Source organism: Oryzias latipes, chromosome 15 (genome assembly GCF_002234675.1).
Source record: "Oryzias latipes chromosome 15, ASM223467v1".
Classification (NCBI taxonomy): domain Eukaryota; kingdom Metazoa; phylum Chordata; class Actinopteri; order Beloniformes; family Adrianichthyidae; genus Oryzias; species Oryzias latipes.
The window spans coordinates 9,345,323-9,364,457 of record NC_019873.2 but is presented as its reverse complement, the minus strand read 5'-3'; the positions used below and the strand labels follow the sequence as shown (position 1 = coordinate 9,364,457).

Sequence of the window (19,135 nt, the reverse complement as noted above, 5' to 3'; positions counted from 1 at the left end):
GGTGCTCTCTCCGCGCGGTGGGGGGGTTCACATTACATCTGAGCCGGGGGTGTTCGTGTCCCTGGGGGGTGGGTTCTGGTCCTTGCTCCTGAGTGCTGGGCCCCGCCAAATTTCCAACTGTGGCCGAGCCTGGTCGGGCCATATTTACAACACCCCTTGTGGGCCCTCTTTTTTCCCCGGGGTTCCCCCCTCCTGGGCGGGGGCGGCGGGCCCCTGCCTCGCTCCTCCCTGGACCAACCGTTGGCCGGGCGGATGGCTGCCTGGAGTGCGGAGTGGGTCTCCCTTGGGGGGTCCTGGCCCGTACCTGGGGTTGGGGCGGGGGGATGCCCGGAACTCCTGGGTGGTGGTGGGGTGCTCGTCTGGGGCTGTGGGCGTCCTTCTCCGGTGGGGCCCTGCGTTGGGTTCTCCCGGCGCGGCGGGGGGGCTGCTCTCCTGGTTGGGCTGGGGCGGCGCCCTCTTTCCCTCCGTGCCTCCCTGCTCTCTGGCTCTGGGGGCCTTGCGGCGGCCCTGCTGGCCCTGGCCTGGGTGGCGGGCTTGGTCGCCCGGGCGGCGGTTGTTCCCTGCCGGTTCCCGTGTGGTGTTGGGGGGAATCCGGCTGCCGCTGCTGGTGCGGTGGGGGTCTTGGGGTGGGGATGGCTGGGCACTCTCCCTCCTTCTTTTCACGTTCCACCATCCATTTTAGAAGAACATAAACACTCACCTGAGCACAGGTGTCAGCTCAACAGACTGAATGACTGAAATATTTCACACTAGTTGGTTTTAAGGCATAAGTATGCGTGTGAACACTATCTGTTTTGTGTACATGTCGACAGGTGGACATTTTTGCAACTAACAAGTGTGTTTATAACATTTGAGTGTGTGTGTGGACAGGCTCCGCCCTTTTTTTTTTTGTTTTTTTTTTACATTTGAACCTTACCATAATGATTAACAACCAGTAAACTTGTTGCTTTATGCTGCTTCATGGTCTTATCCCCCTTCCCCTCCTATTATCACCCCCTACCCCCCCTCTCTCTAACGTCCCTCTTTCTTCTTCCCCTCTTTCCTTTTCCGTCCGGTCCAACACCAAAGATTTTCAGACATGTTTGAAATTAATAAAGTTTGGCCTCAATTACAAAAGGGGTTTATTCAGACATACCTTTGGTTTGTCTGAAGATTAATAACCCCTCTTGTTAAAGTAAAATATGTCCAACCCAAGAGGCCCTCAGCTCTCATCTGTCTGCCTAGCTGTTGGACAGGACAAGTTAAAAAAAAAAAAAAAAAAAAAAAAAAAAAAAAAAAAAGGAAAAGGTAAAAGAATGAAAGACTCAAAGAGGGTTTGCTCACAAAACCAAAATGAAATTGAAAACATGAAATATTCACAGCTGTCACACAGTAAATTCCTACAGAATACCTTTAAATGCTCTCTATAAAAATGAAACATCATTATCTCTTCAAAGAAAACTTGAATGTGTCAAACCCTTTCAGACATTAGTGTTAACCAAACAGTCACATGTGTTGTACTCACAGTAGATGCAGTAAAGACTGGAGGGTTGTCGTTGCTGTCCGTCACTTTCAAAACTACTTTTGTTTTTCCATTTAATCCTTCTCCTTTCATATCCGCTGCTTGTATGTCCAGACTATACTCAGGATATTTCTGTTGAAGCACATCATCATCATCATCATCATCATCTGCAGCAGCAACTCAAATAAACCTTTTCTTCTCTAATTTGGACTAACAAATACTTAACCATCTTGAAAACCCTGAAAATTCAAATTTACCAGACAATTTGAATTTGTCTAGTGTAATACATGGATTAAAAACAGAAAAAGAAACTTTAAAAATCTTTTTTCAATGTTCAAAGTGTAAATCCATGAATGAAATAATTTGTCAGTTGTAAGAATGTTAACTACAAAACTGAAAAAACAAACAAACTAGAAAAACAACTTTCATCTTAAGAGGATTTATTTCAGAATCATTACCTCTCTGTCCAAACCAACACCTTTAACCATGATGGCCCCATTGTCGGTGTCAATGGCAAACATGGAATCACTGGGAAGTTTAGGTTCCTGGCTCAGAATAGTGTATCTGATAATTGAGTTGTCATTGCCTGGTTCATCAGCATCAGTGGCTTTAACCTGAATCACTGTAGTCCCTGAAGAGGTCAAACATTACAGCACAATTAAAATTAGATTTTAAAGACACATTCCATCCTGTGTTTTGGGCCACAAGATTTTCAAGTCCTTACTCTGTCAAAGTAACTGATCAATTTATAAAAAATATACAGTAATATTCATAATAGCCAATATGACCATGTCTGCCATCAGTTTTCCAGTAGTTCTGCTTTGACTATGCAGCCATTATGACTGAACACATCAGTAAACCTAAAACAAACTTTACACACATCAGTTTCTTTCTGCTTCCATCAGTGTTAAAGTCTAAATCATGACTGAAGTTTACCTGCAGCTCTGACATCCACTCACTTCCAGAAAAAACAGCTTTAGAGGAAGAAACTTACAATCAATGAACGAAAGTACAAAGTATTTGGAGAACAGGATTAACACGAGCGTCAGAGCTCACAGCTCAGCTGAAAAAACAAAACTCTCTGAAGGTGAACATCTAGCACTGTAGGAAAAGAAAACGTTATCCTTCAAGACTCAACCTTGTGTAGGTCAACCTCACCATCTCCACTCCTGATTATTTACTTCATCTGATTCTGTTCTGTTCACTGGAGTTTAACAACAATTACTGAGACCCAGAACCTGTTCTGGATTCAACTGTTTGACCAGTAAAAAGGTTAAGATACAAAATAAAAACGAATATTTGTTTAAACATTACAAATGATCCACTGATGTTACCTTTTGGTGAGGATTCAGCAACTTCTGCCACATAGGATGTCTGTTCAAAAATGGGTTTGTTGTCATTCATATCAATTACATTGATGATGATTTCCATAGGATCCTCTGCTTTGCTCGCCCCAACAACATCAGTGTGTGTAAACAGCTACAAAATAATACAAGGAACAAAGTGTTACAACAACACAAACTGTAAGGTCAATTTTACTGCGTAAAAATCTCCAATAAAATGTAACCCTTTTAAAAAAATGAATGACTGAGGGTGGGTGGTTGGGGGGTGTTCATTTGTGTGGGGAGTGTAGCAAAATACAGTCCTCATCTAAGACTTAAGACCAGTTAAGAAAAAGCAAGATTTTGTAATTAGCACAGTTGGACCTTAACAAGGCTCTGAACAGAGGTTCAAAATGCCAGAAGGAGGAGCAACAGAGCATTTTTTTGAAAATAACAATTAAAAAAAAAGAACAGGTCATTGGCTGATCAAAAGTTTAAGACCACAGCCTTTAAATGCCATAATTTGTGCCATTTTTTGCATTCAATGGAACTTTACTTTACTAAGTAATTTTTCTGTCAAAGTCTCTTGTTGAAAAGAGCAAAAAAACTGAATGTCTTTGAATGGGGCAGGATTGTTGAGCTGCATTGCCAACACCTCGCACAATGTGTCTTTGCTGCTGAGGATGGTTGACCCAAATTAAGACCATCACTGGAGCTGACTGTAACCTGGACACAGACAGCATCTCTTGCAGACGGCATTTGCAAGAGAAGGCCTTCAAAAACAAAAAGCGTCTTCAAATCAATCCCGTAAAATTGCCCAGTAGTACATTGCAAGTGAACAGGATTGGGGCATTCAAAAGTGAAAGAACGTTTTCTTCTCTGATGAGAAAAAAATGTAACCTTGATGGTTCTGATGGTTTCTTATGTTACTGGCATTACAAATAGATCCCACCTGAAATTTTTTCTATGCGGCACAGTGGAGGTGGAGCCATCATGGTCTGGGGTGTTTTTTTCCTTTAATGGAACAATGGAGCTTCAGGTTGTCAAAGGGTGTCAAACCACAGCTGGCTATGTGGAGATGTTGCAGGGGGCATCGCTCATGACTGAAGGCCTTGTCTGTGTGGTGATGACTGGGTTTTTCAACAAGACCATGCTGCAGTCCACAACACCCATCTAACAAAGAAACTTTTTTCAGGAAAAGGACCTCACTGTCTTGGATCAAACTGCATGTTCTCCTGATTTAGGGATGGATGGAAAGAGAAGATTACAAAAATGAACATCAGTTCCTGACAGTGGATGCCCTTCATGAGGCCATCTTCACCACTTGACATCACCTTCCCAAAAGCCTTTTACTCGCATCAATCATGCCAACACAAATATTTAATGTGATCAACAAAAAAGGTGGAGCTACTCAGTAAGAGGGTTTTGTTTTGACCCTTTCATTTCTGTTTTTAGGACATAGCAGGGATTTGTTTGCTATCATCCTAAATGTTCAAGTAAAATTTGTTAGAAATAAATTGTCTGCTCAAAATGTTTGGCATCTTGTTCTCATTTTTTCTTTTTACATTTTGAAGCTTTATTTAGAACGTTGTTCAAATCTAGCCAAGCAAGATTAAATTTCTAGCAATTCATTAACTGTTCTTAAGATAAAACTCCCTGGACATGACATTTAAACATTTTTTTCCCTCAAATGAGCATTTTATGCGCACTAATTAGTATCTTAAGTGCACAAAATAGCATATTGTGTGCACAATTTAGGATGTGCACCCGCAGTATTTTGCACCAAAAACGTTTTTAAGCTCTTTGTACATCTGGAAAAGCACAATATAAATCTAATGCTTTATTATTCCTCATGTCATCACACTGGCTAAACTTTGTCCAAGAAGTCTCCAGAGAAAGAACTCTCATGCTACTGACAACAGTGCAATCCCCTTTTTGATTCCTTTTTCACTATTAGTAATTTTTAAGGGTTGAAAAATAAAAAATGTGCACAAAAATAATAAGTTGTTAACACAAAATGCTATATTTTGCACAGGAAATGCAAATTTAAAGAGAGCAGATTACTTGTCACGTCCAGGGCTTCAGATTTTGATCAGCAGTGCATTCATTTGATGGATGATTCCAGCAACAATTATAAATGACATTTATATTCCCTACTAAAATCTTTTAGATTTTACCTGGCAAAACAAAACTGTACGGAAAAGAAAAACAATGTAAAAAAAACTGTGGCTCATTCTTACTGTATAATGTGCTTGTTTCTCTCTGTCAAGTCTCTGATGAACAAAAAGATCACCAGTGTCTTTGTCCATTGTAAAGAGTCCAACAGGATCTTCATTGGCTCCTGGACCTGTGATCCTGTAGATGATCTTCTTTATTTTGTCCTCACTGGAGCGAATCTGAACAAACCAAGAATCAATAAAAACCCGCCAACAACAACATTAACCTTTCTTTAGCAAACAACATGAGTCAAATCTGGTTGAAATCTCTCATTAAACATGTGAGACAAAAATAGATTTTTCATTAAAGCTTCTATTTTAGGTTTTGCAACTTTTGACTTTAAAAAAGTTAAAGTTTTGACCAAGCTAAAAACAAAATAAATCCAAAAAGGAAAGAGCAGTTCTGCTTCATATTTGATGTTTCTTACCGTAACCATTTTAAGTGGAAAGGGTCCATTGCTATTCTCAGGAACATTGATAGGAGGGATGACCCAGTCTCTCTTCATCCTCCTCAGTCCATTACTCGACTTGGGAAAATAATAGACGTCCACATCTGGATGTTCTGCAGTCTAAAAACAAAACGTTAAAAGGGCATTATGTTTTCCAGAATGAAATTAGATGTCAGTGAAAAAAACAAAAACAAAACAGAATATTTATAAAACCACAGAATTTACTCCACTGGACAGAGGATGTTCAAGATGGGTCTAATTTACTCAGACATTTGTGAGCACTGTGACAGTAATCTACACGCACTTTGGTTCTTCATACCTATCCAGGCTCTCTGGCAACAGGTATGGGCCGATCTATCAGTCTGACTTAAGGTTTTAATCACGGCTTCACCGTCACTTTGCGTGCTTGGTGACATGAGGGCCATTAATATGGAAGGAGGATTAGTATCTATCATTTTCATAACTCTTTTTATTGGGAAAAAAAACGATTTTAATAAATTGGAAAAACAAGAAAAAGATAAATATAAGTCAACACAGAAATCTGCTGTTAGATCATATCAGCTTGGAAAAAATGTCAGCCCAAAGTTCAATTATCTTTAAAGAATTCAGTCTCTCTGGTTTCCCAAAGCTGTCTCCATGACTTAGAGGGTGGGGGGCCTGGTCGTCACTGCTCCTTGCCTTTCCGCCGTGGTTCGGGGTGGGGGTCAGGGCCTCCGGTGCCTGGTGGGGGGCGGTGGGGACTCCGTTGGTCGGGGGGTCGGGTCCGGTGCCTGGATGGGGCGGGCTGGGGCGCTGCCCGGTCTTCTGGGCTTGGGTGGGTGGGTGGGTGGGGGGGTGTTGAGTGGTGGTCTTGCTTGGCCGGGGGGGATGGTCTCTCTGCCTGTGCTGGGGGGGGGGTTGGCTGGGGGCCCTGCTCGGGGGGGGGGGGTCCAGCGGCGCTGGATGGGCTATCCATCTGGCTCTGGGACGGGGCGGGGCAACCCCCTTGGTGGTACTGGGCCTGGGGTGTCGGCGCTTCGGGGGGTGTGACCCCTGGGATGGGGGGGACCTGGGTCCTGTGCTGGGGGACGGCTGTTTGACCACCGGGGGACAGTCTTACTTACCCCCTTCCTAATCTAATCTCATAATAGGGTGAGGGGGTGGAGGGTTTAGCCTGCGATGCACCTTGGGGGGGAGCTACTTGGCAGTGGTCACCCTCTCGTGGTTGCCGTATGGAGTGGCCCCCCCCCCTCTCTCGGTTTTATTTGCACCTAAGACATGTAGGGCCCTTGGTAGGGGCCTACATGTCTAATCTGCTGCTTACTGGCAGCAGATTAGCAAATTGGCGCCCTTACCCGCCAATTTTAACCACACCCCAGACATTTAAACTAAAACTAAAACTTTATTTATTTATTTATATAGCGCCTTTCATTTCAGTTAAAAACACAAAGCACTTAACATAAAAGCAGATAAAACAGTCATAAAAATGAGAATTGTAAAAAACAAAGGACAATCACACAAAGATGGCAACCCAAGTTAAAAATAAAAAAATAAATAAAGTGCCTAGGATAGCACAAGGGTTACCAAAGAACTTATTCAATAAAAAATTATCCCCTGTTGCATTAAAACAGATTCAAGTCCTCACTGCAAGTTGGATTTAATAAAAGTTACTTTTAAATGCAAATCAGTGCAAAGAGACATTTAACCCTTGTGCTATCTTAGATGACCCCACCCTTACTTTGACGTGTTCTCCCTACCATGACAAAGGTGGATAAAGGTGGAAAGATTTCATGTAATCCATGGACACCAGTGAAGATCACAAATCATTGAAGAAAAAAGGTTCAGCCCACTGTCTAGTGGGTCTAGATGACCCAACTCCCAACGTTAAAGTGCCTAGGATAGCACAAGGGTTAAGATGCTTGACATGTACCCCCTTTAGGGACATTAGAGTCACTTTTTGCTAAACCATCTGTCTCTATTCTACTTTATTCTCTGTATTTTTCTCTTAAAAGCAGGTTCCCTGTTTTATTTTTTTATTTTTTATTGTTTTAACTTGTCCTGGTCAACAGCTGGGCGGACAGATGAGAGCTGACGGCCTTTTGTGTTGGACATATTTTATTTTAACAACAGGGGTTATGAATCTTCTAACAAACCAGAGGTATGTCTGAATAAACCCCTTTTGTTATCGAGGCCAAACTTTATTCATTTGAATCATATTTGAGAATCTTTGATGTTGGACCGGACGGAAAATGAAAAGACGGAAGAAGAGAGAGGGACGTCAGAGAGGAGGGGGGGATAGGAGGGTGATCATAGGAGTGGGGGGGGGGGGGGGGGGTAAGACCATAAAGCGGCATAAAGCAACAAGTTACTGGATGTTTATCATTACGGTGAGGTTCAGAAGTAATTCAAATCTCGAAGGGGCGGGGCCTGTCCACACACACACTCAAATGTTATAAACACACCTGTTAGCTGCAAAAATGTCCAAATGTCAACATGTACACAATACAGATAATGTTCACACACGCATACTTATACCTTCAAACCAACTAGTGAAAAATTATATTTCATTCAATCACGCAAACTATTAGTGGAAAGGTGACCTAACAAACGAGCTCCCTGTTAAATACAGATGCTCTCTTTTGATGCAGCTAAACTTGATTCATGTTGTTTCCAGAACAAACTTCCACAGTAGGGAAAGTGAAAAGTGAAACTAATTTTTGCTTCTTCGTCAAAAGAAACAGCTAGTTTGATACTTTGTACAGGTCTAAATCAGTTGTGCAACAGAATAAAAGTGCAAACAGACTTCCTTCATTAGACAATCAGGCTGCATGTATAACAAAATCTTTTTTCGGGGCCCAGTTTATTGCATATTTGAACTTACCTCTTTGGTATTGGCAGAATCCACTTCAGTGTTGTGATGGTTCTGGTGTCTGTGACCTCCATGGTGCTGCTCAGCATCTCTGCTTACATGGTGATGTCCATGATGCAGGACCATGACAGGAACAGTCATCTTGTTGCCCTTTGAGTCCCAGGAGTGAACAAAAAAATGCAGCTGTCCATCATGAAGATCAACTGCTCTTTTTACCTAAAATATAAGATTACAACTAAGATTTGACTTTGTCAATTTGTAGCAAAACCAAATGTGAGCTTAACCCTTGTGCTATCTTAGATGACCCCACCCTTACTTTGACGTGTTCTCCCTACCATGACAAAGGTGGATAAAGGTGGAAAGATTTCATATAATCCACGGACACCAGTGAGGTTTACAAATCATTGAAGAAAAAAGGTTCAGCGCACTGTCTAGTGGGTCTAGATGACCCAACTCCCTATGGTAAAGTGCCTAGGATAGCACAAGGGTTAAGAAAAAATGTTAACTAATAAAAGGGAACTATAATGCTTTTAAGTAAAGAATGTTACTTGCAGTTATTACTCCATCAGAATTGAACCCAAAGTGACTGTCATCTGTGCTGAAGAGAAACCTTGTACGATCTGTGCAATCAGTGAATCCAACTATGAATAAAAAACACAAAGCATACATTAAAGTATCAAGTACAAACACTTTCTTCCTTTTTTTTTTCTTCTTAACTTGTCCTGTCCAACAGCTGGGCAGGCAGATGAGAGCCGAAGGCCTTTTGTGTTGGAGATATTTAAGTTTTACAACAGGGGTTATGAATCTTCTGACAACCCAGAGTTATGTCTGAATAAACCCCTTTTGTAATAGATGCCAGACTTTATTCGTTTTAATTTTTTTTGAAATTCTTTTGTGTTGGACCAGACGGAAAAGGAAAGAAGGGAAGAAGAGAGAGGGATGTTAGAAAGGGGGGATAGGAGGGGGATCATAGGAGGGGGGAGGGGGGTAAAACCATGAAGCAGCATAAAGCAACAAGCTACTGGATGTTTATCATTACGGTAAGGTACAGATAGAACACAAATCTCAAAGGGGCGGGGCCTGTCCACACACACACTCAAATGTTATAAACACACCTGTTAGCTGCAAAACTGTCCACATGTCAACACATACACAATACAGATAGTGTTCACAAACGCATACTTATGCCCACAAGCCAACTAGTGTGAGATATTTCATTCATTCACGCAATCTGTTAGTGCAAAGGTGAGCTAACACCTGTGCTCAGTTGAGTGTTTATGTTCTTCTAAAATGGATGATGGAATGTGGAAAGAAGGAGGGGGAGCAACCAGCCACCCCCACACCCAGACCCCCGCCGCAGCAGCCGCGGCAGCCAGAGGCCCCTAACGCCACGCAGCATCAGGCAAAGAACAACCGCCCCCGGGGCGCCCACGCCCGCCACCCAGGCCAGGGCCAGCAAGGCCGCCACGAGGCCCCCAGAACCAAAGAGCAGGGAGGCATGAGGGGAAAGAGAGCACCGCCCCAGCCCAACCAGGAGAGCAGCCCCCCCGCAGAGTCAGGAGGGCCCAACGCCGGGCCCCACCCGAGAGGGGTGCCCACAGCCCCAGACGAGCACCCCATCAGCACCCAGGGGTCCGGGCATCCCCCCGCTCCAACCCCAGGTACGAGCCAGGACCCCCCAAGGGAGACACTTTCTTCTTTGAGTCTTGGTGCTCCCTTTAAGAGTTGCCACACTAAAGACTTTTTTCTTTACCAAAATATTAATCTCCACCAAATCATTCAGTGCTACAGATGTAGGTAAAGCAGATCCACAATAATACTCTGTTTGTTTATTCTTAATTTAACTAAAAAATAAAACTCGGCAAAGACAGCTACAAGAAAAACCTGGAGGAGCAGCTGGACATGAACAACATCAGAGATGTACAAACCTGTGAGGTTGGTGGCTGGTGAGACCCTGACTCATGCAGAGTCAGAGTTATGAGATAAACTCAACATATTTGCCAAATACTGATTGTGTTTTGTATCTCATATCAGCTCCAAGTTCAAGTTCGGGGTATGGGCACTCCTCCAAATGTATGCTAACATCTTTGCCTCACGTGATGGTGACCTTTGGTGTTCAACCCTTATTAGAATTGCCAACCCTTTTTTTGATGATGTCAAAGTTACGCTACATTCACACTGGACGCGATTCACATGTCAAATATGCGCCACTGCCTCTATTTTGGTACTTGAGTTCTTGTCCAAACGTTTTCAACTTGACGCTTGGGAGGACTTGGGAGGAGCTACCATCAAAAGTTTTTTGTTTCAAAGCTACATGGAAGCATTGAGTGCACATCTGTAAATCCTATTTACAATCCATTGAAAACACAGATGATGTTGAGTGATCGGGTTTATCCATTTTGAAGAGCTCTGCAAAAGCACCGTAATCACGTCTCCATGTCTGGGTTCATGTGATCATTCAGAGACTCTCCCAGTACGGTAAGGTTCACCATCTACTGCAGGAGCTGCGTCTGAATGATGAGGCTTTCAGCTGTACTTCCATCTCTCTTTGGGCCAGTTTGAAAACTTGCTGTCCCACATTAGTCCAAGGAGGGAAAAAATAAAAGTAAGAATAAATAAGAGGACCCTTTTATTATTGTCTTGTTGCAAATAAGAAAAATATCTTGAAGTTCATGAGAAAACCAATCAGATTGTCCTTCATGTTGACTTTGGACTCCACCTGCTGTCAAAGGCCAAAGCTGAGTCCCTGATTGGTTGATGTGAAGCCTCTTCTTCTCCAAACACAATACGGTGTGACGTGACACTAAAAACCAGCTGCTGCAAGACCACCACGCCATGCCCATCAATGTTCAAATCACACCACAAGACCTCTGATCTGCAGTTCTGCGTACCTGCTGGTCTGTAAACGTGCTCTCAGAATCATCTCTGCTCTCAATAAATTCTGATTCACCACTGACCTGTTGTCTTCCATTTTTATCTACCTAACCTGCTCTTTATACATTAACAAGTTGCTAGCATCTCAAGTGATTTTAGATAGCAGCAGCCCTTATGCTTCTCCTATTGTCTTGGCCCGCAAGAAAGATGGCAGCCTGGGGATGTATGCTGAAAAGTAAGAACCAGAGGGATTCGATTCTGCTCCCTCTCACTGATGAATCATTGAATTTCTTATCTGGGGCTTGTAGGTACAATCGGGTGATGGTGACAAAAGGAGACTGAGCCAAGAGAGCCTTTTACACTCTGTTCGGTTTGTTGAAGCAGAACAACATACCCTAATGCACGGATCACATTCCAGCAGTTAATGCAGAGGGTTTTTGGGGACCAGCAACCACTGTATCTGTCACGCTGATCAGCAGAGGTGTGGTTGTCTTGCTGTGTCCTGGAGTGCGCAGCGCATCACATGAACGTGCAGAGCCTCACGGACGAGGGCGCAGTGCCTAGCACATGAGCGCGCACGCCCTGCGTACCCTCAGGACAGGGGAAAATGCACGCACACCGTTACCAGCTGAACTCAATGAAGGCAATCAGCGTAAGCTGGGAGCATTCTTGTGTCTGCATCGAGACAAGCATCACGCCATGTTGCTGCTCAACTAGCTTCTTTATTTCCCCCCAACATCTTTATCACAACCTTTGCAGACAATGAGCTTCAGCTCGTAGCCCTTGTGCTATCTTAGATGACCCCACCCTTACATTGACGTGTTCTCCCTACCATGACAAAGGTGGATAAAGGTGGAAAGATTTCATATAATCCATGGACACCAGTGAAGATCACAAATCATTGAAGAAAAAAGGTTCAGCGCACTGTCTAGTGGGTCTAGATGACCCAACTCCCAATGTTAAAGTGCCTAGGATAGCACAAGGGTTAAAGGCGCAGTTACTTACTACTTATTAATGTTGCTTTAACTCCAACCAACATGACGTTAACCTGAACACTTTCAGACATGACATTTCTTCCCCCCTTCACTGAAACAGAACATCTAAACAGCGTTTCACCACGCCATGTGGAAATCTGAGATGGAGGATGGCAGCTTCTTCTATGAACTTGAAACTTGAACTGAAACTACTGCGTGCAATGGATTTGAACTCTAAAGGACTACTGGTAAGCTCAATGCTAGATTGCTTTTTGAACATGTGTCACATTGTTGTATTGGGTTAAAAAAGGATTCAACGTTGTATACTGTCCTAAATGTGTGTATTGAAAATGAATATACATACTTGTTTGCCTAAAATAAGAATATGATTATTTGTAAAGAATCTACTTAAAAGTAAAGGTTAATTGTATTTAAGAGTCCTAAAATATAAGTGAGTTGTTGGTTTAATTTAAACCTTAATTTACTCACCTGGTTTACCTTTTGTTAGATAATTGATGTACTTACCCGTTTATTTATTGTTCTGTTTTTTGATTATTTAAGGTTTTTCACCTACTGCTGATATAAACTACTGCTACTATATGCTACTGCCAACATCTACTACCAACTACTGCTAAATATCTGTTACTATCAACTGGTCAATAAAAAACTTGGAAAGAGTGAACTCCTGGGTCCAGTCCTGTCCCTTTGCAAGTGTGGGAGCACGCATTTCACAAATACACTTGACAGTATCTGGATGACATTCTGGGGGGTATTCCAGGAAGCAAGTTATGCTAGCTCCCAAGGTAAGTTTGAGGCTAAAGAAGTTGATAACCTCAGTTTTCGGTATGTTTCAGGGTGTGTCAAGTTGCCATAGCAACTCATGCTCTGAACATAACCTGGTCTGGATCAGGTTTAGTTGAAGGTTAGTTTGTTTACAGAGAGGTGAAGCAGCATGGCGTGTCCATTTGAAGATGATTTAGTGGATGAAGAAGCTCAGATAATACGTTTTCCACCATGAGAGGGTGATAAGACCACATATGGATGTTGGAAAAATAAACTTTTTTACTTTGATCTAACTTAATTATTTGCTTCAGTTAAGATAAATCTTTTTTGTTAAATCAGTTTAAAAATAACACGTAATTTTCAGACAGCTATTTTACTTTTATTCAAATTAATTCAATGAAGTAGGTGTAACTTTGGTGCTGCTGTTAGATCGGCACCACAGGGGATTGTGGGATATCATTCCCTTTGCCTGTCTGGACGGATTTTGGTTTAAGTGTGGCTTTTTGACCAAATGTGTTTAGTTGTTTAGCTGTTTTACTGCCGTGTTTTGCCGAGTTATTTTGTCCTACTATGCTTACGTCTCTGCACCTTGAGTGAGAAGGAAGTAGGGGATGATGACTTTATATAGCACTACCTTTAACTGCTGTAATATCAATGATGTAAAATTCTTCAATGAATTTGTGCACAGTATGTGTTTTTTCCCGTCCTTTTTATTGTTATAGAAATGATCATATCTGCCGGCTCAAACTTAGACATATGAGAAATCAAGAAATATAATTAATTAAGATGGAAGAAATAATAATTGAATTGGAGTAATATGACATTTAGTTAGATAAATACATAAATTTGAGTTGTATAAACAATTATTGAGTTTTATAGACGTAAGAAATTAGGTTGAATAAATTTAACTCAATTATTTGTTACCAATAGAAGTAATTCATTTAAGTTGGCAAAATTGGATAAGTTATATATATATGTGTCACAAGGAAAATGGAAATGAGATCAAAAACTCGTGCATTTACTTTGTCTGTTTTACTACTACTTTTTCTTTTGCTGATGCAGCCGTGTTACTGTTTTGATGGACGTATAATCTTCATGCGCCGTTTTTAAAATCTCAGACTCGGTCTCACCGAAGCATAGCGCTTTCTTTTTTTCACCACGCGTTTCCATGGTGACTCCAGAAATCGGCGATCTATTGAGAATGTCTTTATGTACCTGCTTTGCACGAGCATTAACCCAGGGTTACCAAGTTGAGCGTAATTACGCCAACTCATATCCGGTCTTTTGGAACCGACATACCCAGAGTAAGCAAGTTCAGGTGGATTTCAGCCAGAGTTCAGGGTTAAAGTCAGGGGAGTTTAAACATGCTTCCTGGAATACCCCCCTGGTCTCTTCATCATTAGATCAAAACATAAAGCTACAAGTTTAACCCTTGTGCTATCTTAGATGACCCCACCCTTACATTGACGTGTTCTCCCTAACATGAAAAAGGTGGATAAAGGTGGAAAGATTTCATGTAATCCATGGACACCAGTGAAGATCACAAATTATTGAAGAAAAAAGGTTCAGCGCACTGTCTAGTGGGTCTAGATGACCCAACTCCCAATGTTAAAGTGCCTAGGATAGCACAAGGGTTACAGGTGTCCGAACTCTTTCAGCATGAAGTTTAGTATTTAGGCCATGTTATTTCAGATCATTGTGTTTTGGACTAATCCTTGTAAGATTGAGGCTGTTGCTGACTGCTTAGTCCAACTATGGTCTCAAAGCTTTGTACATTTATGTTTTTTGCTAGCTACTATTGCTGGTTGTTAGAGGGCTTCCCCCATTTGGCAGCTCTCTTATACCGGCTGGCAGAGGAACTGGCTTGTACAAAATCTTGTTTTATTATGAGATCAAACAAGTTCGGGAGAGTCAATGAGGACACAGATGCACTGTCATTGCAGCACGCTCCTAGCCTTATGTATGGTCAACAACTCAGGCTACCCGTTGACTTACTATTAATGCATTATAGTTGCACATTTGACATGGGTTTGTTTGTATACCAATGTATGTGCATGTAAAGTATGCTTGTATTGTGTACATGTTGAATGTGAAGATTTTATGAGCCAACAGGTAGGTTTGTAATATTGTGTGTGGACGAGTGTATGTGTACAACTACATTTGACAATTCTAATAAACCTCAACCAACTTTTTTTACCTATTTTGTAATTCTACCCTATTTAACCATCCTCCAATTTATTTGGCCTCTGTCAGGTTGGGAGGACTGGTGAGCATTAAGGACCCAAAAATGCGCTGCAGAGCAGGGTAACAAAACCATGACTAACTGTGGGCTTACTGTGGTAAGACGGACATGGAAGAGACGGTAATGGACCAGCACAAAAGAAAGGCAAACACAAGACTTGAATTCAGACAACACTGACAAGACACAGGTGACAACGATCAGGAGAGATTGAAACCAGGGAAGTAAAATTCAAAAACATGTCATGCAGGAAACCTTCAAAATAAAACAGGAAACAAAACTCAAACATGACAGAAATAAAACTGAAAGCAAAAGCCAATACAAAGAAACCCAAACCATGACAGCCTCTTTCTTTTGTACCCTTATCGTCTCTAACATCTCACTCTCTCCTTCTCACTTCTTTTTTCCATCTGGTCCAACAAGAAATGAATACAAACATAATCAAAACAATTTAGTTTTGCCTAAAATACAAATATACACCTTGTGTGTCTGAAGATTCATAAACCTTTGTTGTAACAGTAAAATCATTGCAACACAAAAGGCTTGGCTGTGTGTTTTTTGTGGATCTTTGTGTCTGTCTCAGATCATTTACAGGTATGATGTAGAAACCATGTGGTCTCATTGGGCCCAAGCTGATGGAGGCAGCCTTTAAAAGCACCGTGTAGACGTCCAGCCAGTGAGAAGGGAGCTTTGTTGTTCAGCTGAACAACGCTGAAGCCTTTTGCTTTGCCTTTAAGTCATTGCTGTTTTATTGTTGTTTTGCAAATAAATTTGTTTTTGTATGGAGACAATCTTTTGGTAATTTTGATAAAAGTTTAAAGTTGGAGTAGAATTTGACTTTTGTTATGCTCCACTTGGTCCCCTAGACATAAAAAGGGGCATAACAGACGAGCACAACCACATTCAGGAAGCATGAAGCAGTAACTGTTTGAGGAAGTCAACATACCTTTGCCCAGTCTTGTGCTTTTCTTCAGATGCTTCCTGTTCACTTTGAATATCAAATCTGAGTCAAAACCAGGTTTACATGGTGACTCCTCTGCAGACGACACAACTGCCATCTACAGAAAAGTAACATCTTGTTTAGGTTAAAAAGAAACTCAGAATATGAAATTCCCACATTGCTAATTGAACATGATTTTTTTAGGCTTCATTAAAATAAACATGCATAAAGTTCTTGCGATATCACTAAGGAAGAACTTGCAAAAAAGTTTTCTGCATTGTGAAATCTTGGTATCAAAATAATCCCAGAAGAAGAATGAGTTATTCTGCCAAGTTTACAAGAAAATTTTAAATTGTTTGCGGATAGTGATGGGTAGATGAGGTAGATGCTGGACCCTCAACATTGCTGCATAAACCAAGTTAAGGCATTAAAGGCATGATCCTGAGCATGAAATGTAGTTTTTTTTCCTACTCTGTTAAACCCGCCACTGGACTGATAAAGCACCCAAGTGACAGAAATGTAACCGAGAAGACCTGGTAATTTTTCAAAATAAAATATTTTTCAAAGTAAAAGATAGCTTAGACTCATGATAAAACTACCTTAAACCCACCAAATTGACGCAAAACTCACTCAAAGCAAATTTTCTCTGTAACATCAAAATCAAAATCACCCAACTGAGCGGAACACTGCAGAATCCCTCTGTGGCACATCGACACAGTGGCTTTATTGGTTACGTGACTTTTCCTGAAGCAATACGCGCACTGACACAGGGGCTGTTCTGAATTCCCACCCTACTCCCTAACCTCTAAAAAACTGTATAGTGTGGGACTATGTAGTGCCCTGATTTTAAAAGCAATTTGGACACCATGCTCACTGCCTTTTTTTTTAAACAGCGAATATGACGTCCTCGATTTTATGAAGCATATGAGCAATTGGCGACAATCATTTATGAATCCAGTGTGTTCTAAAGATGAAAATATTGCTATTTTATAAAAAAATACATTTAATTATATTTTTTTACAAAAATTGTTCAAACGCAATGCATTGTGGTCCATATTCGCCCATCTAGTGAGAATTTATAGTGAACTATTTAGTGAGTACTGAAGGAATTCGGACACAACCAGGGTTTCACCTTATGAGCTCGACACATGAGCCGACCCATCGGTGCCTGGGCCTGTCACAATTTGAAGAACTTGACATTACAGGATTAGCTTTGTATGTTGTACAAGTACAACTTTGAAACAATGTAAATTTCCTAGAGAACAGCATTTAATGAGCAGACACACACACACACACTCAGTAAAAAACGGATGATGATATTTAATATTTTTCCCACTTACAACTTATTAGATGTTTTTTTTTAAATGCCATTCATGACTAATTCAATACAACCTTCCTACTATAGAATTCCACAAAAATAGCTTAAAATGAAATAAGAATAGGAATTGAAGCTTTCTGACAAGATGCAGACAAATCTCATAACATAATTTTAGAAAATGAAAATAATCTATGAAAATTTCTTACCTGAAGAACAATCAAAGCTACAAATAATTGAATCCAGGTGCTTCCCATTTGTGTGCAAAGCTTCATGTCAAAAGTCCCTTGAGAAACACAAATAATGTTTGGGAAGAGCTGGACGGTAAATGACTGACAGCAGACAGTAGTTGCCTTCAATGTGGATCCTCAGCTATGAGCTGCTGCCTCCAGTTGTAAGTCAGACTTCCTGTTACAGGAAGTCAAAAACATCAACCCAAGTGTGGTAAATCCACACATTCTCACAGAACAGCTGAACATCTAATACATTAGGGTGAACTTAGCTCATAGATGATCATTGCAAAATTAAATTCAACATTGATTCAAACTTATTAAAACTAAGCCACATTTTTAAAAACATTATTTTAAAAGCGTCCCTCAAAAATAACAATGCAAAATGATCAACAATTTGCATTTATTTGGCTGTGGAGGAAACCACGAAAACTGCTTGAGCAGAAATAGAATTTTTAAAGGTAACAACCTCAATTCGGGGTCAGAAGACAAGAAAAAGATCACCATCAGAACATGGCCATCTAATATGAGACAAAAACAGTCTTGTGTTCAAAACGGTCAAGCTTGACCATTTCATTTTTACATGTGGTGGGTCAAAATGTTAGAACAACACGGATATTATTTGAGGCAAAAGAAAGACAACGGACACTGGTATACCTTTCTCGAGGAGAGACAGATGGAACAATTACTCATGCAAATTTCCAAATCTGCTCTGAGTTCACAAATGTCTGCCCTCCACATCTATTGAATTTGGAGCGGTCTGTGGGTTACAATGTCTTTAGGCTCTAAAGGATTAAAAAAAGGAGAATGTGGGCATGCGGCTGCAAAAGAGAAAAAACGTCTACACACAATCGTAACCCTCCTGTTATGTTACGGGTCAAATTGACCCATTTTAAAGTTTGAACATCAAGGAAAAATAGTTAAAAGTATTTTTTCAGCATGAAACTTCTTCTGCGTGCCTTAATTAGCATATTCAACAAATATTATGAAAATGGTTTATCTCACATATATGCAAACCCCCCCCCCCCCCCCTACATGTTTATATTACATAGATACTGTTTGGGTCAATTTTACCCGGCAGTCAAACTGGAGGTATGTCTTATTATTATTAGTTTTCCTTTATTTGCAGCTGTGAGACATATTTCACCCCAATCACACACTTAGACACAAACACACACCCACACAGGTGCATAGTTGTTATGACTTTTGACAGGAACCATTTATGTTCTAGCGGGAAAACTCAACCCACATTGAGTGGACACTCAACAGGGGAGGGGCAAAACATTTAAAAGATTCTCTGCATGGGAGTCCTTCCAACATTACAGTCTGTCAGGCAGACCTTTACAAAATGAGCAGCAGAAGCAGAACAATGACAGTCCAGGAGGCTCTGGAAGTCATCACTGATCGTGATCAGAAGAAGACTATCTTGAGCTAAATTCTGATT

At 41.1% G+C, this 19,135-nt stretch overlaps 1 protein-coding gene and 1 long non-coding RNA gene across 2 annotated transcripts in view; both read right to left on the bottom strand.

Annotated features, from left to right (window-relative positions):
• The window catches only part of LOC105357330 (cadherin-1-like), a 66,857-nt gene extending 58,318 nt beyond the window's left edge, over nucleotides 1-8,539 (bottom strand). Inside the window, exons 1-6 of the mRNA XM_023963135.1 lie at nucleotides 8,349-8,539; nucleotides 5,468-5,608; nucleotides 5,064-5,219; nucleotides 2,836-2,980; nucleotides 1,960-2,132; nucleotides 1,505-1,633 (exon numbers count right to left, since the gene is read on the bottom strand). Coding sequence (XP_023818903.1) covers nucleotides 1,505-1,633; nucleotides 1,960-2,132; nucleotides 2,836-2,980; nucleotides 5,064-5,219; nucleotides 5,468-5,608; nucleotides 8,349-8,477 — 873 coding nt within the window. The 5' untranslated portion in view covers nucleotides 8,478-8,539. The remainder of the gene's footprint in view (nucleotides 1-1,504; nucleotides 1,634-1,959; nucleotides 2,133-2,835; nucleotides 2,981-5,063; nucleotides 5,220-5,467; nucleotides 5,609-8,348) is intronic.
• A 345-nt stretch (nucleotides 8,540-8,884) lies between these two features.
• On the bottom strand, nucleotides 8,885-17,870 carry LOC111948745. The gene is made up of 3 exons (XR_002874700.1): nucleotides 17,671-17,870; nucleotides 16,153-16,264; nucleotides 8,885-8,977 (listed from the first exon to the last, which is right to left on the bottom strand). It is a non-coding gene; the product is annotated as an uncharacterized LOC111948745 (long non-coding RNA).
• Nucleotides 17,871-19,135: the final 1,265 nt, after the last annotated feature.